We start from the raw sequence: 25,518 nt of genomic DNA on the forward strand, positions 1-25,518 counted from the left end.
GAGTTTCTAAGGAGCACCTAGTGAGTTCAAACTGCTGACCTTTCAGATAGCAGCTGTAGCACTTAGCCACTATACCACCAGAGTTTCCAATAGCTAGCTAAAAAAAAAAAAAAAAGCTAGCTCTCTGTAAATATGGAAAAAGAGGTACCATTCATATTACGTATTGCTCTCAGAAACAGAACTCTGATAAAGGGTTCAGGTAATGCGAAAGCATGCTTCAGCATACCCTAGGATCATATTAGACCTTTACTACAATGGAATGAGTTGCTTTAGTGGGCTCTCAATGATCAGAGGTCATCAAGCAGAGGCTAGACTATCACTTGGCTGGAATATTGTAGCTTTTAATTCTATTCTGAATGTTGGGTTTTATATACCTTCATGACCTTTGGTCAATGTGAAACCCAGAATTTGATGAAAGAATAGGCCACAGCAATCCCACTTCTAGGTATATATCCTAGAGATATAAGAGAAGTAACATGAATAGACATATGCACACCTATGTTCATTGCAGCATTATTCACAATAGCAAAAAGATGGAAACAACCTAAGTGCTCAACAGATGAATGGATAAACAAATTGTGGTACATACACACAATGGAATACTCCGCAACCTTAAAGAATAATGAGTCCTTGAAACATCTTATCAACATGGGCGAATCTGGAGGACATTATGCTGAATGAAATAAGTCAACCACAAAAAGACAAATATTGTATGGCTCCACTATTATAAAAAGTCAAGAATAGATATACACACAGAAAGCAAAGTTCTTTGATGGTTACCAGGGATGGGAGGGAGATGGATGGGGAATCACTTTCCAGATAATTGTTACTTTTGGTGATGGAAAAGGCAATCCCAATAATGGGTGAAGTAAGAACTACCTGACCAAGGTAAATAAAAATATTAAGAAGTACACAAGAAAAAGGTACATACATACAATTTTGAAACAATAGTAAAAACAACCAAAAAAATATGTGTGTGATTATGTAGGTAGATATGCATGTATATATGTGTATACGAAGGCTTAAGCCAGTGAATGCACATGCATATATTGGTGTATCTGTAGGCATAGGTATATACATGTTTGTGGGTGCTGCATTTACATCCACATATATAACAAACCACACAGAGGACACAGTTACAGGCTCTCGGGATTGGGTTACAGGGTTAAAAAGGCTTGGGACCATAGTTTTGGGGGACAACTTCGTCAAATGGCATAACATAGTTCACAAAGATAGTGTTCTATATCCAGGTCTGGTGAGTAGTGTCTGGGATCTTGAAAGCTTAATTATTGGTCTCTACTCATATGGAGCAAGAGAGAATGAAGGAAATCAAAGGCTCAAAGAAAAAACTAGTCCACAAGACTAATAGCCTATACGAACCACAGCCTCTTCTAACTTGAGACCAGAACTAGATGGTGCCCAGCTACCGCTACAGACCATTCTGACTCAGGGACACAATAGATGGTCCTGGAAAGAATGGGAGAAAAATGTAGGACAAATCTCAAATTCCTAAAAAAGGCCAGACCTACTGGACCAATAGAGGATAGAGGAACACCCAAGATTATCACCCTAAGATATCCTTTGAACTTGGAATTGAAGTTACTTCTGCAGGCCACCTTTCAGCCAAATAATAGATTGGCTTATAAAATAATATCACCCATGAGTAATGTGCTCCATTAAACAAAAGCAAAGATGAGAAGGCAAGGAGAGGAAGGGAAGCTAGGTCAATGGAAAGAGAACAAACACAATGGAATAATGAGAATGTTGACACTTTGCGAAAGTTGTAACCAATGGCACAGAAAAATTTGTATAAAAATTGTTAAAGGGGAACCTAATTTGCTGTGTAAACTTTCACCTAAAACACAATAAAACATTATTAAAAAAAAAAGAATTAGGCCACATCTTTCAATTCTACATTTGAAAAGCTTTAGCTGGAATATTTGTTACAAAACACAGGTCTTTTTTGAAACTGTGTTTGTTACTCAAAGTCTCTAACTGTAAAGTTGTGCCTGATCTCCTTCATTTTTCAGATATGTATTCCCAAGCATAAATAAATAGCATAAGGTATCTCTGACTACTACCTCAAGGACCTGGTATGAAGATATGTATATCCTCTAGAGTCAGACATGTAGTTTTTCTGCCTTTTTTAAAAATTGAGATAAATACATATTGCAACAAAACATATGCCATTTCAACTTCAGCTTTTTAAAAAACTGAGACTTCAAGAACGCATCTGTTCTTAATATAGATTGAGTTCAACTCCCCCTGCAATTTTCTGGAAGAAACCCTGTCATCAATTTTCAGAGAATCATCCTGGGAAGGCCTGTCTGGCTTTCAGAAGTAGAATGGAAATCACAGTCCATGTGTGGGCAGAGAGACTGTATAAAATATCACTCACAGATGCATTGCCCTGAGTGAGGGATGAGGGTGTGGGTGAGAGGACAGTGCCAATGAATGAATCCAGGTGATGGAGTATGGGATAGGAGGGTGTAACACCGCAGAAGGGGAGAAGGAAAGCTGGCAGTGCCACAGCTTGCAGTGGTTAGGACAATTGGCAGAGTTGTTGAGATTATGCACTGACGCATGCAAGAGGGAGGTACAAATGGTTAAATGCACAACTACTGGAAGAGAGGATGGTGGTTCAAACCCACCCGGAGGTGCTTTGGAAGACAGGCCTGGTGACCTGCTTCTGAAAGGTGACAGCCTTGAAAACTCTATGGAGCAGTTCTACTCTGCACACATGCGGTTGCCGTGAGTTGGAATTGACTCGAAGGCAACTAACAACAACAACAACAAGGGCACTTCGATGGAAGGAGAACAGTTTACTGTCAGATTTCAACCCATTAGTTGGAGAGAAGAGAAGACTATAAATTCTGATAATGGTCATGATATTACTTTATATTTGAATGCTATTTTATATTTTTCAAGGTTCTTTCACTTCTTATGGAACCAAACAGCATATTGTAGAGCCGTTAATATTTTCTTAATTTTTGGAGCCCAAACCGGCTTTATGACTGCTGAATTCAAGGTCACTTACAGTATCAAATGTCTTTGTAAGGCCAGTGAATTTACTGGGTGTCAGTGACAATCTCTGCATTTTATTTTTGCAGTAACTGGCATAAAGATCTTATCCCCAACTTCACATTCAGACCCATTTCGTAGACTGGAAGGTAAGAATTGGCTCTATGATGCAGAATATTTTCCAGAGATGTGTGGTTAGGTCATTGACTTTCAATTAAACCTACAAAGGTCAGACTCAGGATGTATTTTATCATTTTTTTCCTCGTTTATTCTAATAAACCCTATGCTTATATAGTTTTAAGGCTTGTGCCAGTGATTCCTCAAATTAAAGCAGAAATGTTGTATATAACTTTTCAAATTAATATTTGAAATTAATATTTCAGGACACTAACTCTATTATTTCTCAAATACGATATCAAGAATTCTGTTCAGGTCCATTTAGCAAGTATTTATTGAAGATAAGGTCAAAATACAAATTATGATATTATGAAGACTCATGACAACAGGAAGGATAGCAACATGGCAACAGAAGGACCAGACTGTCAAGAGCTTAAATTCTAACCCTGCCACTTACTACATGGGAATTCTTGGGATGTTGTTGTTAGGTGCTGAAGAGCTGATTTCGACTCATATCAAACCTATGCACAACAGAATGAAACACTGCCTGGTTCTGTGCCATCCGCACAATCATTGTTATGTTTGAGCCCACTGTCGCAGCCACTGTGTCAATCCATCTCATTGAGAATCTTCGTCTTTTTCACTGACCCTCTACTTTATCAAGAATTATGTCCTTCTTTTTTTTTTTTTTCAGAGGCTGGTCCCTCCTGATGACATATCCAAAGTGCGTGAGACAAGTCTCGCCATCCTGGCTTCCAAGGAGCGCTCTGGTTGTACGTCTTCCAAGATGGACTTGTTTGTTCTTCTGGCAGTCCATGGTATATTCAATATTCTTCGCCAGCATCATGATTCAAAGGCATCAATTCTGCTTTGGTCTTCCTTATTTATTGTTCAGATTTTGCATGCATATGAGGCAATTAAAAATATCATGGTTGGATTAAAACAAAAAAAATCCGTTGCCATCAAGTCAATTCTGACTCGTAGAGACTGGCTGGTAGATTTGAACAGCCAACCGTTGGGTTAGCAGCCAAGCTCTTACCTACTGTGCCACCAGGGACTCCATGGCTCAGTTAAGGTGTACCTTAGTCCTCAAACTGACATCCTTGCTTTTCAACACTTTAAAGAGGTCTTTCACAGCAGATTCACCCAATGCAATAGGTCATTTGATTTCTTGACTGCTGCTTCCATGGGCATTGATTGTGGATGCAAGTAAAATGAAACCCTTGACTATGTCAATATTTTCTCTGTTTATCATGTTTCCAATTGGGCCAGTTTTGAGGATTTTTGTTTCCTTTATGTTAAGGTATAATCCATACTGAAGGTTATAGTCTTTGATTTTCATCAGTAAGTTCTTCAAGTCCTCTTCCCTTTCAGTAGGCAAAGTTGTGTCATCTGCATATCACAGGTTGTTAACGAGTCTTCCTCCAATCCTGATGTTGCCTTCTTCTTCATACACTCCAGTCTCAGACTATTTGCTCAGCACACAGATAGAGTAAGTATGGTGAAAGGATACAACTCTGAAGCACACCTTAATTTTTCTGTGTCTTCCTTTCCTCAGCTGTGAAATAGGGATAATAATAGTACCTACCTCTTAGAACTGTTGTGAATTTTAAATAAATTAATACATGTAGTGTCTGTGGTATAGCAGTTGCTCAGTAAACCCAGGGACTGAAAATTCATGGAGGCTATATGTACTGCTGGGCACAAAATTAAACATGTAAACCATAACCGCAAACAAATTAATACCCAGAGCTAACTTAATACTTTGTACCCTTTGCTGTTTTTATAAACAACAGCTTTAAATGCAACTGAGTAAAGTTCCAGGTGAGTTTATATAAGTGAGTTTAGCCATCTTACCTTCTGAAAAATGTATTCATTTCCAAGTCCACTCCAGCAAACTTAAGGCAGGTTCTATACATAAGCAAGGTAGAATGATTAACTGGGGAAAACAAACTATATAATTCCAACTAAATTACCCTCTTGGCCTGAAATATTCAAATAACCATGACTAAATTGGTTGTTTTGTGTTTTTATTTTGCGTGTGTCATTTTGGGGGCTGGGAGATTAGCAGGAAAAGTGGATGAAGAAAGAACTAAATTATCCATACAGCTATCTCAGTTCTCTATCCAGGGAGACTCAGAGTTGACCTTTAAACTAGATAATAGAAAGTGTTGTGAAGGTGTTTTGGCCAAAAAATCAGAGCCCCAGACCCTGTCATTTCACTGTTATGGCACAACTTCTATTTAAGTTTTATGTTTTAAAACTATTGACACCATTGCCATTTTTACCTGAAGCTGCTGTCAGCCAAAGTATAAATTAGCAGTTTCACTACTGCTAGTCAGCAGAAGGAAACCCTGGTGGCATAGTGGTTAAGTGCTATGGCTGCTAACCAAAAGGTCGGCAGTTCGAATCCAGCAGGCGCTTCTTGGAAACTCTATGGGGCAGTTCTAGTCTGTCCTGTAAGCCTATCGCTATGAGTCGGAATCGACCCCACAGCAACGGCAGTCAGTGGAAAGCAAGGATAGCTCATTGATTACTAAACGGTTGTCAGAAAAAAAGAAACAAACCTGTTGCAGTCGAGTGGCTGGTGGATTTGAACTGATGACCTTTTGGTTAACAGCTGAGGTCTTAACCACTGTGCGGTTCAGACACGAGAAGTGAGGGGGAAAATAATTTTTCAACACTCATCTTGGATATAGCCTGAAACATAAAGGCAAGAATCACTAATCAGTATTAAATTAACTAAGTGAGTTCTTATACATAGAAATGAAATACCAAATCAAATCAAACCCGTTGCTGAGAAGTCGATTCAGACTGGTAGGGACCCTATAGGACAGAGTAGAACTGCCTCCTAGGGTTTCCAAGGGGCACCCAGTGGATTCGAACTGTCAACCTTTTTGGTTAGCAGCCGTAACTCTTAACCTTTAAGCCACCAGGATTTCCAGAAATGAAATAGCTAGAGCAAAATCAACTACAGTGAAACCTGTGAGAGCCGGAACTCGAACTGGACTGCCTTGTTTTTCTGAGCCTCACAAGTTTTCCGCCTTCGACAGGGTGCAATCTTACCACTTTTCTATGGCTCTGTTAGTGGAAAGTATCTGCGTTTTTCCTTTTCTGACAAGTTTCCAAATTACATAGGTTCTGGCTCTCTCAGATTTTACTGCATTAGTTGCCAATAACTAAAAATATTAGCAACCTCTTCGAAGTATTTTTCACCATAGCTGTGGTGAACCAAACTATCAACTACCTTAATTGGTATTTACGTATTACTACAGCTAACAACTGCAGAATACGAGTCGTCTCCGATTGAACCTTTTCAGAATTTTCAAATTTCTTTTCTGATTCTTTTTCTTTTCATTACTATTATTTTTAATATATTTTATTTTTTGTTGTTGTTGAGAATATACACAGCAGCACACATACCAATTCAACAATTCTACATGTACGATTCAGCGACATTGATTACATTCTTTAAGTTGTGCACCCTTACTCAACCGCCTCTTTTGAATTACTCCTCCCCCATTTTACCTGGTGGTGCAGTGGTTAAGAGCTCGGCTGCTAACCAAAAGGTCAGTAGTTTGAATCCACCAGCCACTCCTTGGAAACACTATGGGGCAATTTTACTCTGTCTTATAGGCTCCCTATTAGTGGAAATTGACTTGATGGTGGTGGGTTTTGTTTGTTTGTTTTTGGTTTTGATAAGTTTTTTATCTAATCTATTTGGTTGCTGTTGTCATTTGGATCCCATATACATAGTCCGTAAAGGAGGACAAAGCTCAAGGCAGGCATTCTGTACTAATTAAGCTAACTATTCTTTGGTTTAAAGGTGATGTCATGGGGTTATTTTTGGTTTAAAGTTTTTTAAGGATTATCTCAGGATAATAGTTTTGGGAGTTCATTCAGCCTCAATGGCTCCGGAAAGTATGGATTTCATGAGAATTTGAAATTCTGTTTAACATTTTCCTCCTTTGATCAGGATTCTTCTATAGAATCTTTGATCAAAACATTCAGGAATGTAGTCAGGCACCATCCTGATCTGGTCTTGTGGCAAAGGAGGCATAGTTCATGGTGACAATTAGCCACACATTCCATTTTCTCTTATTCCTGACTCTCCTTTCTCTATTGCTCCAGGTGAATAGAGACAAATTTTTGTATCTTGGATGGCTGCATGCAAGCTTTTAAGACCCCAGGCATATGCGACAAACTAGGACATAGAACAGAAGCACGAAACACCATATTAGGCCAATTAACTGGGATGTCTCATGAAACCATGACTCTGAACCTCCAAACCAAGAAACCAAATCCCATGAGGTATTTGGCTGTACATAAGCATCCTCAGCATCTTCAAATTCCTTTTTAAGCTTATAAATATGTGTCATGGATTGAATTTTGTCCCCCCGAAAATGTGTGTATCAACTTGGTTAGGCCATGATTTCCACTATTGTGTGGTTGCCCTCCATTTTGTGATTGTTATTTTATGTTGAGAGGATTAGGGTGGGATTGTAACACCAACCTTACTCAGGTCACCTCCTTGATCCAAGGTAAAGGGAGTTTCCCTGGTGTGGCCTGCTGCACCTTTTATCTCTCAAAAGATAAAAGGAAAGGGAAGCAAGCAGAGAGTTGGAGACCTCATACCACCAAGAAAAAAGCACCAGGAGCAGAGTGCATCCTTTGGACTTACGATTGCTGTGTGAAGAAGCTCCTAGTCCAGGGGAACATTGATGAGAAAAGGCAGACAGAGAATATCTTCCCACCGGGGCTGATTCCCTGAATTTGGACTTTTAGCCTACTTTACTGTGAGGAAATAAATTTCTCTTTGTTAAAGCCATCCACTTGTGGTATTTCTGTTATAGCAGCACTAGATAACTAAAACAATATGTTAATTCATTAAAAAAATCTACTAACTAAAAAAACTAATTATAGTCCTATAGAGTATGTTATCTGAATACAATGAAATTAACTTAGAAATCAAAAACAAGATATCTTTTGAAAGTTCACATATTTAGAAATTAAACAGCAAACTTCTAAATAGCCTATAGGCTAAATAAAAAATCACAGAGGAAATTAGGAAATCTTTCAAACTGAATGACAATGAAAATACAACATATCCAAACTTGAGGAAAGCAGCTAAAGCAGTGCTCAGAGAAAAATTTGTAGCTTTAAATACTTACATTAAAAGAAGAAAAATCTAACATCAATGATCTAAAATTCTACCTTAAGATGCTAAAAAAAGAAGAGCCAAGTGTACCCAAAGAGAATAGAAGGTAGGCAATAGTAAAACTAAGAGAGAAATCAATGTAATGGAAATTAGACAAACAAAAGGGAAAATTAACAAATGTAAAAGTTTTTTGAAAAGATCGGCATAATTAATCAAACCTTAGTGAACTGATCAAGAGGAAAAAAAGACAACATATTACCAGTAAAAGGAATAATAACGGTGTTATCATCACAGATCCTACAGACACTAAAATAAAATAATAATAAAAAGGTATCATGAATGATGTTTGGCCAAGAAATTTGACAAACTGGATGAAAAAGTTCCCAGAAAAATATAACTTATCAAAACTGACAGATGATAAAACAATATCTGAATAGCCCTATATGTATTAAATAGAATTTTTTTTTTTTTTAATAAAAAACCTTTCTGTGAAGAAAACCCCAATTTCAGGGGTGAATATTGCTAAATATTTAAAGAAAAAATAACAAAAAAATTATATAAACTTTTTATTGTTATACTGGATACAAGTATTTTGTCAGATATAAGTAATGCAAATATTTTCTCCTATTCTATGTCTAAAGGAGCCTTAGCGGCACAACGATTAAGTGCTTAGCTGCTAATCAAAAGGTTGGCAGTATCCCACTTTGGGAAGTGGTGTCTGGGTCTTAAACACTAGCAAACAGCCATCTAAGATGCATCAATTGGTCTCAACTCACCTGGAGGAAAGGAGAATGAAGAGCACCAAAGACACAAGGTAATTAGGAGCCCAAGAGACAGACAGGGCCACATAAATCAGAGACTACATCAGCCTGAGACCAGAAGAACTAGATGGTGCCCAGCTACAATGGAAGACTGCCCTGACAGGCAACACAACAGAGAGCCCCTGAGGGAGCAGGAGAGCAGTGGTTTGCAGACCTCAAATTCTTGTAAAAAGACCAGACTTAATTGTCTGTCTAGGCTAGAGGGACCCAGGAGGTCATGGTCCCCAGACCTTCTGTTAACCCAAGACAGGAACCATTCCCAAAGCCAACTCTTCAGACAGGGATTGGACTGGACTGTAAGATAGAAAATGATACTGATGAGGAGTGAGCTTCTTAGATCAAGTAGACTATGTGGGCAGCTCCTATCTAGAGGGGAGATGAGAGGGCAGAGGGGGACAGCAACTGACTAAATGGACATGGAAATAGAGGGTGGAGGGAAGGAGTGTGCTGTCCCCTTAGGGGGAGAGCAACTAGGAATATATAGCAAGATGTATATAAATTTTTGTATGGGAGACTGACTTGATTTGTAAACTTTCACTTAAAAAAGCACAAGTAAAAAAAAAAAAAAAGGTTGGCAGTTGGAACCCACTCAGCCACTCCACAGAAAAAAGACCTGGTGATCCCCTCTAGTAAAGATTACAGCTTAGAAAAGCCTATGGGGCAGTATTATTTTGTCATATGGGATTACAATGAGTTGAAAGTTGACTTGACAGCAACTAACAAATACCTATGAAATGCTCTTTCACTCTCATAATAGTATATTTTATATGTCAGGTTTTGGTAGCTACGTAAAATGAATTGGAAGGTGTTCTTTGTCACTTACCTGGAATATTTTAAGATACGTTTCTTATTTACATGTTTGATAGAATTTATTGATGATACCACTTGGGACTGGAGTTTTCTTTGTGTTTTTTTTTTTTTTTTTTAAATTATCTACTGAGTTTCTTTAATAGGTATAATAATAGTCACATACTCTCTTTTGGTGTTCGTTTTGCAGTTTCATTTAAATATTCAAATGTATTGACATAAAGCTGTTCATTCTCTTAGCCTTTTAAATGTCTCTAGGTTCTTTTTGTCTTCTTTTCATCCTTGGTATTTGTGTCTTCTTTTCATCCCTGGTATTTGTGTCTTCTTTTTTTGTTGTTGTTAAATTTTGTTAACAGTTAGTCAATTTAACTAAACTTTACCAACAACAAGAATTTTGTTTTGTTAATTATCTCTATTTACCATGCTCATTTTCTATTTCTTTGATTTCTGATCTTATGTGTATTATTTCCTTCTTTCCATTTTCTTTAGATTTAATTTGCTATTTTTTTTAGCTTCTTTAGGTGGTACATGAATAATTGAGTTTCCACTTTGTCTTTTATTGTTAGGTATTTATTTTAAGGCTATAAATTTCCCTCTAAGTACTGCTTTAGATGAATCCTTTAATTTTTTATATATTGTATATTCATTAGCATTAATTTAAGAATATTTCTAACTTTATTGTGATTTCCTATTTGGCCAAGGGGTATTTAAAAGTGTGTTGCTTAATTTTCGTGAGTTTGGGGACTGTCTAGTTAACTTTATGTCATTTATTTCTAGCTTAATTCTGCTGTGGTCAGAGAACATACTCTCTATTATTGTAATCTTTGACATTTGGTGAGTCTTGATTTATGCCCCAGCATATGGCTTATTCGACTAATTGTTTCATGTGTACTTGAAAAGAATGTGCATTTTGAGTTGTTGGGTGTTTTGTAATTTATATACCAATTATGTCAATTTTGTTAACTGTCTTATTCAAATATTAAATATCCTTATTAAGTCTTTACTTTGTTTCAACAGTTCTGTGATTCTAATAATTCTGCTATTCTAACTAACTCTAACAGTTACTAAGAATATGTGCATTTCTTGTCTTAATTTCATTGGCTTCAGCTTTATATATTTTGAGGCTATGTTGTTAGGGCAAACAATTTTAGAATTACTACAGATTCCTGTTGAATTGACCATTTTATCATTCTGAAATGTTCTTGTCCTATTCCACTGCTCTCAGAAATGGCAAAACCACCATGTACCTAGTTTCTACCACTTCTTTCCTCGTAACCAATCTATGATAAATTTAGGGGGATTTTACCTTTTAAATATCTCTCAAATTTGTGTAACTTTCTCCACCTCTGCTGACACTATCTTAGCCCAACTGTATTAGTTTCCAAGGGCTGGATAATAAAATACCATAAACTGGGTGGCTTATGAGAACAGAAATTTATTACTTCATAGTTCTGGAGGCTGGGAATCCAAGATCAGGGTGTTGGCATTGTTGATTCCTTCTGAGATTTTAAGGAAGAATCTGTTTTCTGGTAGTTCCTGGCATTCCTTGGCTTGCATCTGTAGTGTCACATGTCATCCTTCCTCTGCCTTTCTGTTTTTATGTATCATCTACTCTTTTAAAAGGACACCAGCCATGTAGGATTAGTACCTACCCTACTCCATTATGACATCATATTACCCTAACTATAACATCTTAAAAGGAAACAGGGTCACATTCACAGCTACAGGGGTTAGGACTTCAACACATCTTTTTGGGGGACTCAATACAATCCATAATACAAATTTACCACTGTCTTATGTTTTTTTTTTTTATGTCAGAACTTCTATAAAAGCCTGGTAACTGAACTTCCAGCATCTACTCTGGCTTTCTGTGATCCATTATCCATATTGTATCTAGACTGATCTTATAAAAACTGTAAATTATATCATAAATTTTTTTTTTTTTTTTGCTTAATATCTTCCGATGGCAGTCCATTGCCCTCAGGAGAAAGTCCACCTTCTTAACAAAGCTTATAAGACCCTTGAAGTTTTGCCCCCTGGTGATCTCTTCAGCCTCTTCAGTGTAGGTTCTGAGGATAGGAACTACATGAACATTGATGCAGAGAGAGCCAAGGGAACAGGAGACTCTCCTTGTCTACAGAAAATATATTACAACAGCTATGCAAGTTTGAAACATAAATCATAGTTTTAATTTTCCTGCAACAATGTGAAAAATCACAAACATTTAAAAGATAGGTAATAAAGATAATTTATAGCCCTAAGTAATTTAGTATAACTCAACAGATGATGGCACTTCAATTACCATGTTTCTAAATCTTCTGGTATTCTGCATGTCTGAATTTGTTTATTCACTTTAAATCTTGTACAGATTTGCATTGCTTAGTGTACGCTTATTTTTCTCCAATTGTTCCGCATGTGTGTGTTTATATAGACTAATTGTCATATCTGTTATTAGCTAGAACTATTTGAAAATAATCTCAAAACAAATCTCCCTTTTTTACATGAATCCTTAATGGTTATGCCTTTGTAGTTATCTCTTTTCCTCTGTCTTTATTCTACATTCCTCTTTTACTACCATCCCTTCCCTACCCTGCTTCACAATTCCTGAGAAAGAGCACATAGGAGACGCTCATGAACTAGTCAAGTGTCTTGATGGGCACATATAATTCAGAACCATGGAGAGCAGCTCATGTGGTTCAACCTTTTAATAGGTTAGTCATGATTATGGCAGGTCTGCATCTACCTTGTTCTAAACTCTAAGATTTAGGGCAGTGTTTGACATAGAAAAGTACTTAATAAATACTTGTTGAATGAAATGAAATTTTCCCTAGTGGAATCAATTGGTGCAAGACTATGAACACATTCATAGCTCTTCGATACATGCTGCCAAATTGCTTTTTTTAAAATGGGGCATTAATTTATAGTGCCACCCGTCAAAACTTCTGTGATTTATCTCTTTCTAGCCTTCACTCATTTATCTTATATGAGTGATGAAATGAGTGTCTACTGTGTACATGCCTTCAAAAACGTCAAAATTGAGTTAGAGGAATGGATGAGAAAACAAATTATTACAAGGCAGTGAGATAGATTCTATATTAGAGTACGTTATGAGACACAGAGAGAGACACCTTATCTGTCGACTGGAAGATCAAAGATATATGCCTCACAAGAAGGTGACACTTGAGCTGAGTGCTGAAAGAGTAAGAATTAGAGGAAAAGATAATAATGCGAAGTGGTAGAGGGATTAAAGGGAAGTTTTACATAGGTTTCATTTTCTGCCCCTCCCATAGTACTTTCTATAATACATGACTGTTTGTCACTGAACATGGTCCATTAAAGCAAGGACAGACATCTGAAAACAACTAATCTTTTTCTATGTCTGAATAAGTTGAACCAGAGAAACACAAGGAATAGTTTTTTATGTCACGTCTATTACAGTGCAAAACGAGTGAAGAAAGTCAGGCTGTGTGTGTGTGAGAGAGAGAGAGAGAATCTTAGAGAAAAGCACAAACACTGTAAGAGAAAAGAATCCGACATAAAATGGACAATAAGAACCTTGATTGAGGAAGTAGGTTTGGCTCCAGACATTTCTATTTCTGTTTCCATGAAGCTCAGCTATATTTTGGTTCCTCTCTGTTGTGTCTGTGAAAAGTCACTATCGTAACAATTTTCTTTCTACTGTATTCTATTTGCAGTGTTTTCAGTGGGTCTCAACTTTTTGGTAAGTAGAGCTACATGGAATCATAATTAAAGGGTGTTGGTAGAGATTTATGAAAAATCAACTGTTTAAAATATGGTTAAGTTTTTGCATTTGAGGAGCAAGAGATTGATGGGAAACATATGGGCCAAGTCAAGATATGTTCTTGCCAAATAATAGTTTTAAATTTTGAAGTAGTAAAATTTGCCATTTTCTTCTTTGGTGAAACCTCATATTCTTAAGCTTAGAATTGAATTTATACACTAGTTTTGGAAGAATTGTCATCTTTTCAGTGTTAAATACAGAAATAAATTACATCTATTTATTTAGGTGTTCCTTTTTGAAGTCCTTAATTTTTCAATAAAGTTTTATAGTTTTCTCCACAGTCTTTCCACATTTTAAAATATGTACATATATTCCTAGTAATCTCAATAATTTTATGGCTATTAAAAATATCTTTTAAAAGTTATCTTTTCTAATTATTTGTTGTTGGTATGTAGTAGCACATTTTCTTTTTGTATATTGATCTTCTATCCAGCAAACTCGTGGAATTCTTTTTTTCTGTTGTTAAATAATTTTTCAGTTTTCTAAATAGCAGATAATGTCATTTGCCAGTAGTAAGAGATTTACTTATTTTTCTTTCTGATCCTTACACCATTTATTTCTTTTTCTTGACTTACTATGCTGGCTAAGATCTTCAGTATTGTGTTGAATAGTAACAGTGATAGGCATTCTTAACTAAAGAGTCAATTTACTAAGAGGATTTAGCAGTATTAAATGATAATGCACCTGTCATGGATTGAATTATGTCCCCCCAAAAATGTATCAACTTGGTTAGGCCATGATTCCCAGTACTGTGTGGTTGTCTTCCATTTTGTGATTGTTATTTTATGTTGAGAGGATTAGGGTGGGATTATAACACCACCCTTACTCAGGTCACCTCCCTGATCCAATGTAAAGGGAGTTTCCCTGGGGTGTGACCTGCACCACCTTTTATCTCTCAAGAGATAAAAGGAAAGGGAAGCAAGCAGAGAGTTGGGAACCTCATACCACTAAGAAAGCAGCACCGGGAGCAGAGCGCATCCTTTGGACTCGGGGTCCCTGCACAGAGGAGTTCCTGGTCTGGGGAAAGATTGATGAGAAGGCCAACAGCGAGAGAAAGCCTTCCCCTGGAGCTAACACCCTGAATTTGGACTTGTAACCTACTAGACCATGAGAAAATAAATTTTTCTTTGTTAAAGCCATCCACTTGTGGTATTTCTGTTACGGCAGCACTAGATGATCAAGACAGCACCTAATAAAGAGCTTCAAGTTACACGAAGCAAAAACTGATAGAACTGAAATGAGAAATACACAGATCCTCATTATAGTCAGAGAATTCAATACTCCTCTCTCAATAATTGATAGAATAACTAGACCAACAGTCTACTTTCAGTCTAAGGATGTAGAAGAACATATTCTTCTGTAAAGATAGATATAAAGATACAATGTAAGAATATAAAAAAACCAAACCAAACCTGTTGCTGCCGAGTCGATTCCAACTTATAATGACCTTATAGAACAGAGTAGAACTGCCCCATAGGGTTTCCAAGGAGCGCCTGGTGGATTCGAACTGCTGACCTTTTGGTTAGCAACCACGGCTCTTAACCACTATGCCACCAGGGTTTCTGAGTAAGAATACAGAAGACTTAAATGACACTATCGATCAACATGATCTAATTAGAACATCCATCCAACAACAACAAAGTACACATTTTTTCAAGTATGCGTGGAACATTTACCAAGATAGGCCATATACTGGGCTTTAAAACAAGTTCTGATAAATTTTAAATGACTCAATCATAAAAAATATGTTCTGACCATAGTGGAATTATATTAGAAATCAAAATCAGAAACATATCTAAAATATCCTAATATTTGAAAAACAAATAACACACTTCTAGATAATAATTAAAAAAAAAAAAAAAGCCAAACCCATTGCCATTGAATCGATTCTGACTCACAGCAACCCTACTGGACAGAGTAGAACTGCCTCATAGAGTTTCCAAGGAGCACCTGGTGGATTCAAACTGCCGACCTTTTGGTTAGCAGCCATAGCTCTTAACCACTACGCCAACAGGGTTTCCTCTAAATAATATTCAGGTACAAAAAGAAATAGTGATGGTAAAGTAGAAAGTTTTTTGAGCTAAATAAAAATGAAAACCAAGCATAACAAATTTTGTGGGATGCACCTAAAGTACTGCTTAGAGGGAATTTAATTGACTATTAACTGTGATATTGTTTTTATAGAATTTTTATCAAAGAAGGTTAATGGATTTTTGTTTTGTTTTGTCTTATTTTTGTCACACATCAGTGATAAAATTTTCATTGATTGAGATTATCTTCTAATCCAGGACTACAGATTTGAATGTGATATCTTTTTCTGGTACAGATTTTCTAATTGGGTTATTCTTGTTCATTGCTATTTATTTTATGAATCTAGGAAACTTTGTTAAATACTTTTATTAATTCTCATAAAATTTTCAGTAAATTTCTCTGGATTTTCTGGGTGTATAATATTCTGCTTCTTTTCTAATATTTATACTTCCCATGTTCATTTAATTCCCCAGGATCTCTAGAACAATGTTAACAGTGTATTGTTCCTGATTTTTACCAGAATGCCTGTGGTGTTTAACATCTTCTCAAAAAGACCCGGACTCCTAAAAGTTAAGAACCATTGTTTATAATCCTAAAATACTAACATTCACAGAGTCCTTAGTCCACACCACTTAGCCATCACTCCTCAACTTTCCCTCACCTCCTGCCCCTAGACAATCGTGAGTCTACTTTCTCTCGCTATACATTTGCCTGTTCTTGATGTTTCATATAAATGTGGTCTTTTTTTGTTGGCTTCTTTCCCATGCATAGTGTTTTCGAGGTTTATCTGTGTTGTAGCATGTATCAATACCCCGTGGTACCGGGGAAGAGAAAGCCCAGTGATCTGCTTCCATTAAGATTACAGCCAAGAAGAGCCTATGGAGATGTTCTGCTCTGCATACATGGGGTTACCATGAGTCAGAATTGACTGGACGTCAGCTAACAACAATGTAAAAAAAAAAGTATAAAATATTTAATAAGCTTTAAAAAAAAAACAAAAAACCAAATCCATTGCTGTCAAGTTGATTCCAACTCAAAGTAACCCTATAAGGACAGAATAGAACTGCCCCTTTGAGTTTCCAAGGAGGGCCCGGTGAATTTGAACTACTGACCTATTGGTTAGCAGCCCTAGCTCTTAACCGCCACGCAACCAAATTTTCTGAATAGGCTCTTAATCTGCAAATGTTTTCTGGGTATCCTCCAACCTGCAATTCTCTGATAGATATACAGGTATCTTCCATGTCGGAACTGTACACTGAACAATTAGGACTGCTTTTATTTTTGAAGCAAATACTCAATAGCACCACCTACTGTGGAAATAGGTGAAATTTAATAATAGTAGAAAGAGTTATAGTCTCAAAACTTCAGTTAGAATGAACACAAAAAAATCCAGTCCCAGCTTTCTTATCTTACAGATAAAGAATGGGAGGCTCCAAATAAATATCTTGTCAAAAGTTACAGAGTTCATGCTAAAACAATATATACTAGTGCAAACTGAAGTTTTTGTTGGTGTTTTCAAAATGAGAAAACTTATGTTGAAAAGTGATTTGTCCTAGTGATGAAATCTCTAGAGTTAAACTGAGCAGGTTCTGGTTCTGGCACCTGTGCTTCCTTTGGCCAAGCTGGTTAACTGCTCTGTGCTGTAGCTTTAAACTGACCACACAGACACTTCTCAGGGTTTACGTGAGAAGCTGAAGTAGTAGATAATGTATGTAAAGCACCAGGCTTGACGGTGATGTTAGTTTTATTTCCAAGTGGTGGTACTAGTTTTGAATCCAGGCCTTTCTGACTTCAATGTCCATGTTCTTTAACCTTGACCATACTGGAAAAAAGACTGACGATATCATCACACATAGAAAATAAAGCATCCATGAATGTTTGGTAACCAAAATGTATCAACACACATGCCCAATGGCGTACCATGAGCATTACGGGATTCTTAGATTTGGGAGTGAAGACAGCTAGGCCACATCTTCAGTACTGGGAAAAAGGCCCTTTAGTTGCCTGTGTTGTTGTTATTTTGTCCAACAAGCTTCCTGTCACCTAGTGAGAGATACTGGGCTTTTGGCCTCAAGCGTGGGCACATGACCCAGGTCTGGAGATAGGAATTCGTCCAGGGGCATGTGACGCATACCGAGCCAGAGTCCAGAGGAATCAAAGAAGTCTGATGTTCTAGACTCCAGCAAACACTCCTGTGGGGTACCTCATTCCTGATACAGTGTGGTATGAAGATACCTCATCAACTCAAATTTATTCTCCTACTCGTTATTTTAAGGAGCCCTGATGGTGCAGTGGTTAAGAACTTGGCTGCTAACTGGAAGGCCAACGGTTCTAACCCACCAGCCACTCTGCGGGAGAAAGATGTGGCAGTCTGTTTCCGTAAAGATCACAGCCTTGACGGCACACAACAACTCTTCATTTTAGCAAGAGAACTCTAGTTTTAGCTAAACACGTAGGTGCCCAGCTAGAGCCTATGTGTTCCAGCCTCCTGTTACGGATTGAATTGTGTTACCGCCAAAATATGTTGTTAATCCTAACCTCTATATGTATGGATTTAATCCCATTTGGGAACAGGGTTTTCTTTGTTATGTTAGTGAGACCATATCAGTGTGGGGTGTGTCTTAAACTAAACATTTGTGAGATACAAAAGGAGCAGACTGGGCACAAAAGCAAGCAAACAGGTATAGGGTAAAGACAGATGCCACATGAAGATCTCCAAGGAATGCAGAGAAGCTGAGTGAACAGAGAGACTTCCCCTAGAGCCAGTGCCCCAAATTCAGACTCCTGGTTTCGTAAACTACAAGAAAATACATTTTTGTTTGTTAAAGCCACCCACTTGTGGTATTTCTGTTATAGCAGCACTAGATGACTAGGACAACTTCTTTGGATATAGGTCTGACCATGTGGCTCATTTGGAGCCAGTAGGATATGAGTGAAACTGTTTAGTGTCATTTCTATAACTTGATCTTCAACCATTAGGCATGTGCTTCTCCATGGTCTTTTCCCCATTTCTGCAGGCTAGAAAACATATGTGTATTTTAGGGTAAAAACACCACAAAGTTACAGTAAAACAAAAAGAACGGTTTTATTCAGCATATGTTCAAAGAGACAAAAGTAGGAAACGGGCAATCATGCTGCCAGACCATGTCTGTTGGAGTCCAAGGAATATCACAGAAGAGATAAAAGTAGGAAAACGGACAAGTATGCTGCTAGAGCCATATCTGCCTGAGTCCAAGTCAGGTTACAGAGTCATCAATATATATTAACATTACAAATGGGCAAAACCATTGAAAGCTTCACCTTTTCACAGATTGGCTAAAAACTGCCAAATCACCTTGATTCTACATTTTGAATCGTCTGTCTTAATTTAATAATTATTGGTACAGGTTTCAGTAATGTCAGTCAGGAGGGTCTTCATTGGTCCAACAAATCTTACTGTTCAATAAATGCTGATAGAAAAAGGTAAGAGTGGACAGTATGTGGGTCTTTTGTGCTGTTAATGATTTACTTATGTGAAAGGTTCCCTAAAAGATGTTTTCCAAGATTGTCCTAGCTATTGTCTTTATACTTCAGGGCCCAGTTTATGTGTCCTTGTGAGTCCAGCTACAGCTGGGTCACGTTCTAGGACAAGGAATAAATGATTCCAATATTATCTCCTAACTCATGTGGCAGTGACTTAGCTTTGACTCTGCAGATGAGGATAACACCTTAGAGGACAGTAGATCAACAGCTGGAAGGAACACACATTCTTCCTTGTGGATTTTTGTCCTTATTGATTTTTTGCCTTCTGAAATAATCCCCAAACCCTTGTAATTTTGCCAGCAAGAAGTAGGCACAGGCCTCAAGAAAATATTCTTTCCCTACTCTTCTCATCTCTCTCAGGAATGGCCATGGAGAGTATTGATCAAGGGTGTTAAAAATAATCAAAATTCAAAAGAAAATGAATCAAAGGAGACCATTTTGATTCCAGAAAAAGCAAATGATCTGAAGTTTGCTTGTTACAATGAAGCTCATAAAGAGAAGAGGAGGGAGAATAGAAGATCAACCACTGGCTAATCTTAACATGATTGATTGGAACTTGCCCTCTCCCTTTTAGTGAGATCCACTGATAATCAGGTTATAAGGTGGTCTCTGGCCCTCCACCCACCTGCAGCCAAACCCTTTTGAGATTTAAATTAGGAGAGCCTAGATTCTTTTTCATTTAATCTGAAGTTTATGGTTTTGCTGACTATCCTTTTCTAGCAGGAAAGGACAAATTTACATTGCTGTAGAGCAGTTTCTGGCAGGCTTTTGTAATTTGTCAGGCTTTTTATGGTTTAATACTCGGTTTCGTGGATAAGAAAAACCTTAAAATCTGTTATTAATTTTCCTCTTCAACAAGGGTCATCTTTCTAGCAGACAGGAATAGGGGCAGGTCAGCTTGGCTGACCATGGGATTCATTCATTGACTAGAGAATGAGTTCTTGTTGTCCTTATCCAGTGACAACAGTCAATTGTCTCCCCTCTTAAAAGTGGGATTGAGGTTTCCTTATTTTTTTTATAGGCTGTTTTTTTTTTTATAGGCTGAGGCTGAGGTTGTTCTCTTTTAAAATTTGGCCACTAGTAGCAGGATCATGAAGAGCCATATCCAGCCCTGACCACATACCATCCAGAGATCCTGGGGTTGGAGCTAGGAGAGGCTAATGGATGTGATTTTTGTCTGTCAGCCGTTAAGTAGAAAATTAGCGTATTTTTAGTTTTACAGGGGATAATTACCGGGGAGAGGCATACTTGCAATTGTATACATGGCAGCACATAGATAATTTTCTAAAAGAGCTCAAGGCCTAAGGCCAAACAGTCTCTGCTAAACTGCTTACTAGGCTATTGTTTGACTTGAAGGTGACTTCAGGAAAACAGTTCTTTAAAGGCTCAAGGTTCAAAGGACCTGGAAGCACAGAGGGCCTGAGTGGGTCACCCCATCTCCGTGAACCCAGAAGCCTGGATTCCAGGAGAATCAAAACGGTTTGTTACCTGGAAATTGCTTAGTTCAGGGAAAGGCATTTGTGTGTGCTGGGAAGCCAATGGATAGTTTGTGGTATATGATAGTTATTGTTTTAGTCCGGCCAGTAAACTTTCCGATTCCTATTTTTTCTAGTACTAGATCATGCCCTCAAGCCAACTCTCACTCATGGTGACCTCATGTGTGTCACAGTAGAACAGCACTCAACAGGGTTTTCAGTGGCTGATTTTTTGGAAGTAGATCACCAGGATTTTTTTCTAAGATGCCTCTGGGTGGACTCAAGCCTCTGACCTTTTGGTTAGTGGTGACAAAATCATTTTGATTCTCCCAGAATCCAGATTTATGGGTTCATGGAATTGGGGTGACCCGTATGTGTCCTTTTGAACCTTGAAGGAACTGGTCCCCTGGAGTCACCTTCAGGTGAAACAATAGTTTAGTGAGCAGCTTAGTAGAGGCTGTTTGGCCTTAGGCATTGGGTTCTTTTGGAAAATTATCTATGTACAGCCAGCTTCAAAAGGCAGGAACTCCAGGGTCTGACTAGAGGCTGTTTTAGAATGTATTGCCTGTCCTTGTTGACTGTTCCTGTAACCTGCCCTGTACTTTGATGCTGTCTCTTGATGAATTAACATAACGATAATGTATACAACCCAATTTCACTGTCCCCACCTCAGAGCACCTTCCCAATACGTTCAGGTGATGTTGCCCAATTGGAATCATATCTACTCACAATAAACATGTTCTGTTACATCAATTTTTGGTGTTTCTCTAAGCAATTTAGGTTTTTGACAGCAGCTGAGCACATTAACTGTTTGCACCACCCAGGGACTCTTCTCCCTGCCTACAGGACTGGAGATCTGGCCAGTAATACTGCCTGTCCCCCTAAATGTCAAAACCCTAAATGTGTAGAGAAAAACCAAAAATTCATGTAACAGAATATATTTATTGTGAGTAGGTATGAACTGAATTGGGAGTGTCAACCTGAATGTATGGGAAAGGCACTCCAAAGACCAAAGATGGGACAGTGAAAATGTTATGTAGGTCATTGTCAATGTTAATTTCTCAGAAGATAGCCTCAGAACACGTGCAGAGTTCCAGGGTCATTGGTTAGAGAAACAGAATCACTGAGGACATGCCATACATTTTCCAGTCAGATATTGGGGTTCCTGCTCCTGGAAACTGGCAGCACATAGATAATTTTCTAAAAGAGCCCCAGGCCTAAGGCCAAACAGTCTCTGCTAAACTGCTTACTAGGTTATTGTTTGACTTGAAGGTGACTTTAGGAAAACAGTTCTTTAAAGGCTCTAGGTTCAAAAGGACATGGAAGCACAGAGGGCCTGAGTGGGTCACCCCAACTCCATGAACCCAGAAGCCTGGATTCCAGGAGAATCAAAATGGTTTGTTACCTGGAAATTACTTAGTTCAGGAAAAGGCATGTGACAAGCCAGGCGAATGAGATGTATTCCCTGGGATTGCTACATTGATTGATGTTGTTTAGCTGAGAAGGCTTAATCAGCAGCTGTGGGCAGATCCTGCCATGAGGAGATAGGCTCCTGAAAGAATGAAACCAGAGAACTAGAATTGACAGACACATAGAAAGTGTCCTGGCTGTACTGAGTCCTGGGATCTAGTCCCTGAAACTCTTATTCTTCCCTTTTTCCTGTAAGTTTATTCCACTCTCACCTGCCTTACATGAACCATTAACTTCCCTTTTTTTGCTTAAGCTAGTATAAATGTAATTTTTGTTTTGTTTTGAAGTTGAAAGAATTCTAATAGGTCTACTACTATGGCCACCAGTAAATATCATCTCCTTCAAGGGGTCTGGACAGTTCAAAAAGTGCAAAGACAGACTAGGAAAGAAATAGATTTTTATAGTGAAGTTACTCACTGGAAGCCCCATATGTGGATGTGGTATTAGATTATACAATCAGCGCATGAGGCAAAAACCCATTTAGACTCAGCTGTAAAAAAGAATGCAGTACTGATCCTAGCTACAACGTGGGTGAACCTGGAGGACATTATGCTAAGTGAAAGAAGCCAAGTTCAAAGGGCCACATATACATGATTCCATTGATACGTAAGGTCCAGATTAGGCAAATCCATAGACAGAAAGGAAGTTCTGGTGGCATAGTGGTTAAGAAATGGCTGCTAACCAAAAGGTCAGCAGTTTGAATCCACCAGGTGCTCCTTGGAAACTCTATGGGGCAGTTCTAATCTGTCCTATAGGGTCGCTGAGTTGGAATTGACTCGATGGCAACAGGTTTGATTTTTTTTTCATAGAAAGTAGACTGGTGATTGCCAGGGGCTGGTAGGGGTTGAGAGAGGTGGAGAGTGACTGCTAATGAGTACTAGCTTTCTTTTTGGGATGATGAAAATGTTCTGGAATCAGACAGTAGCAATGGTTGCACAGTTTGTGACTGTACTAAAAACCACGGAATTGTTCACTGTGAAGGGGTGAATTTTATGGTATGTGAATCATACCTCAAAAAATCCACTTAGGCTAAATTGACTTTGACAATTTTCTTAAGAGTCTAATACAACTAGTTTTAGTTGCAGCATAAAAATAAAATGACTTTATTTTTATTATTAGTTGAGTATTAGATAAAGCAGTATGCTTTGCATTTAGGAGCTCTATTACAAAACATGTATCTTATAATTGGAATCATACTTTGTTGTATGAGACTCTCACATTATAAAGGGCAAGGAATCGAGATCGGAAGTATTCAAAAGGGAATATGTGTACCTCTTGACTTTCCAAGAGGTACTCAGGCACACACAGTTTTTTTTTCAATGTGTGGTATATGTATTTTATATTGCAGGTGACACACAGTGCAATTTTAATTTTGTGATATACATAGATTATTATACTACATAATGAAAAATTACTTCCTTTTCTCTTTCAAATCTAGGTTTAGAAATTATATCAAAGTGAAAATATCAGCGTCACGCTAATGATTCTTTAACACTACTCTAACTAATCCTCTTTAGCCATTTACCTTCTCCCACTCCCCTTTGTTACCTTCCCTCATCCCCTGTTAACCACTGATCCTCTTTTGTCTCAATGGATTTGCCTATTCTAGATATGTGAGATCATGCAATTTGTGGCCTTTTTTTGTCTGACTTCATTCGCTTAGGATAATGTTTTCAAGGTTTGTCTGGTGAAAATCAGAACTTAATTTCTCTTTACGGCTGAATGATACTTCATTGTATGTGTTACATATATATCACGTTTTGTTTAGCCATTCATCTGTTGATGGGACACCTGGGCTGTTTCCACCTTTTGGCTATGGTGAATAACGCTGCAGTGAACATTGCTGTGCATGTATCTGTCTCTGAGCTGCTGCTTTCAGGCATAGACGGTTTTAAGGAAATGAATTTCTAGATGCTCAACTTGCCAGGATGGGACAGTTTGAGAGACGGATACTGGGGAAGACTCCTTTAATCAAGGCACCATAAAACCATGATAAATCCTTGTATTTTTCCTTGTGTTATATTTCTGACATATAATTCCGAAGGAATTCAAACGATTGAGAAACACTATAGTCATATTCTTTTACTTCATTTCTACTTAATAGAACAATCTGTAAAAATGAAAACTGGGAATGGAAGCCAGTTCAGGGCTTTATACAGCACACATTTCTAAATTAATCTGTGGTCAAGGCTCATGTCACCATTCCCTGTTTCTTTTCCCACCTTCCATTCCTCAATTTTCAGAAGACAAGTTTACCTCTCGCCTGTCATAAATTCTTACCATGGTATAAACCTCATAGTGCCAAATGATGGGACAGTTTGAGAGACCGATACTGGGGAAGACTCCTTTAATCAAGGCACCATGAAACCATGATAAATCCTTGTACTTTTTTTTTTGTATTACATTTTTGACTTATAATTCCGAAGAAATTCAAACAATTGAGAAACACTACAGTCATATTCTTTTACTTCATTTCTACTTATTTTATAGAACAACCTATAAAAATGAAAACTAGGAATGGAAGCCAGTTCAGGGCTTCATACGGTGCCTAGTTAATTTTTTTAGTTAATTACTATGCATTACCTCTAACACTGTGAACAAACATCCTAGCCAAATGTAAAAAAGAAGAAGCTGCATACCAACAACCTGGACGTTTGCAGGGACTTTACCTGCTACCAACAAAAATGGAGCAGCGCAGGAGTTTTCCCTTACACTCGTGTTAATTCCAGCACACATTTCCGCTCACTTGCTGACCTCAAATACGTGAAAGTCTGTTTCTAAAAGCATGATTCTGTTCAAAAGATACATGGCTTGTTCAGGCTAGCTTCACTCGGCAGGCGGCACACCCTCTCCGTGAGCACACGTCCGTTCCATGCCCCTCCACGGGCGAACGTGGCAAGGACTCGGCGAGCGGGCAGAAGCCAACGCGAACAGCTACATCAGTTGCACACTGTAGCCAGAGAGAGCATTTGTAAGTTCCAAACAGGCCTGGCTGGCGCGGAAGGCGAGCGGGCGCCTACAACACAGTCACAGGACCGATCTCCAGACCTTGCCCACCGAGGTGAATGCTCGCCGGCAGCACTCGGCCGCCTACACCAAAGAGCGTGAGAACTCGGCCTGAAGTCTCTCGCCTCCCCACCTGACCCCGCCCACCGAGCTCGTAGCCCCGCCCCGGCCCCACCCTTCTGCTGCCCTCCGTCACACCACTTCCGGATCCAACTACCCAACCGGCCTCCGTCGCTCTCCAGCTCCCTCTTTAGTTCTCTTTCCCCTTCCCTGCAGCCTCTTTTAACA

At 38.3% G+C, this 25,518-nt stretch overlaps 1 protein-coding gene and 1 long non-coding RNA gene across 2 annotated transcripts in view; one reads left to right on the forward strand and one right to left on the reverse strand.

Moving 5' to 3' along the window:
• Positions 1-286: 286 nt before the first annotated feature.
• Positions 287-5,939, reverse strand: LOC135232863 (uncharacterized). The gene is made up of 3 exons (XR_010323477.1): positions 5,706-5,939; positions 4,996-5,049; positions 287-4,696 (listed from the first exon to the last, which is right to left on the reverse strand). It is a non-coding gene; the product is annotated as an uncharacterized LOC135232863 (long non-coding RNA).
• A 16,503-nt stretch (positions 5,940-22,442) lies between these two features.
• B4GALT6 (beta-1,4-galactosyltransferase 6) overlaps positions 22,443-25,518 on the forward strand; it is a 347,211-nt gene continuing 344,135 nt past the window's right edge. Inside the window, exon 1 of the mRNA XM_064294625.1 lies at positions 22,443-22,449. Coding sequence (XP_064150695.1) covers positions 22,446-22,449 — 4 coding nt within the window. The 5' untranslated portion in view covers positions 22,443-22,445. The remainder of the gene's footprint in view (positions 22,450-25,518) is intronic.

The sequence above is a fragment of the Loxodonta africana genome, chromosome 11 (assembly GCF_030014295.1).
Source record: "Loxodonta africana isolate mLoxAfr1 chromosome 11, mLoxAfr1.hap2, whole genome shotgun sequence".
In the NCBI taxonomy this organism is placed as follows: domain Eukaryota; kingdom Metazoa; phylum Chordata; class Mammalia; order Proboscidea; family Elephantidae; genus Loxodonta; species Loxodonta africana.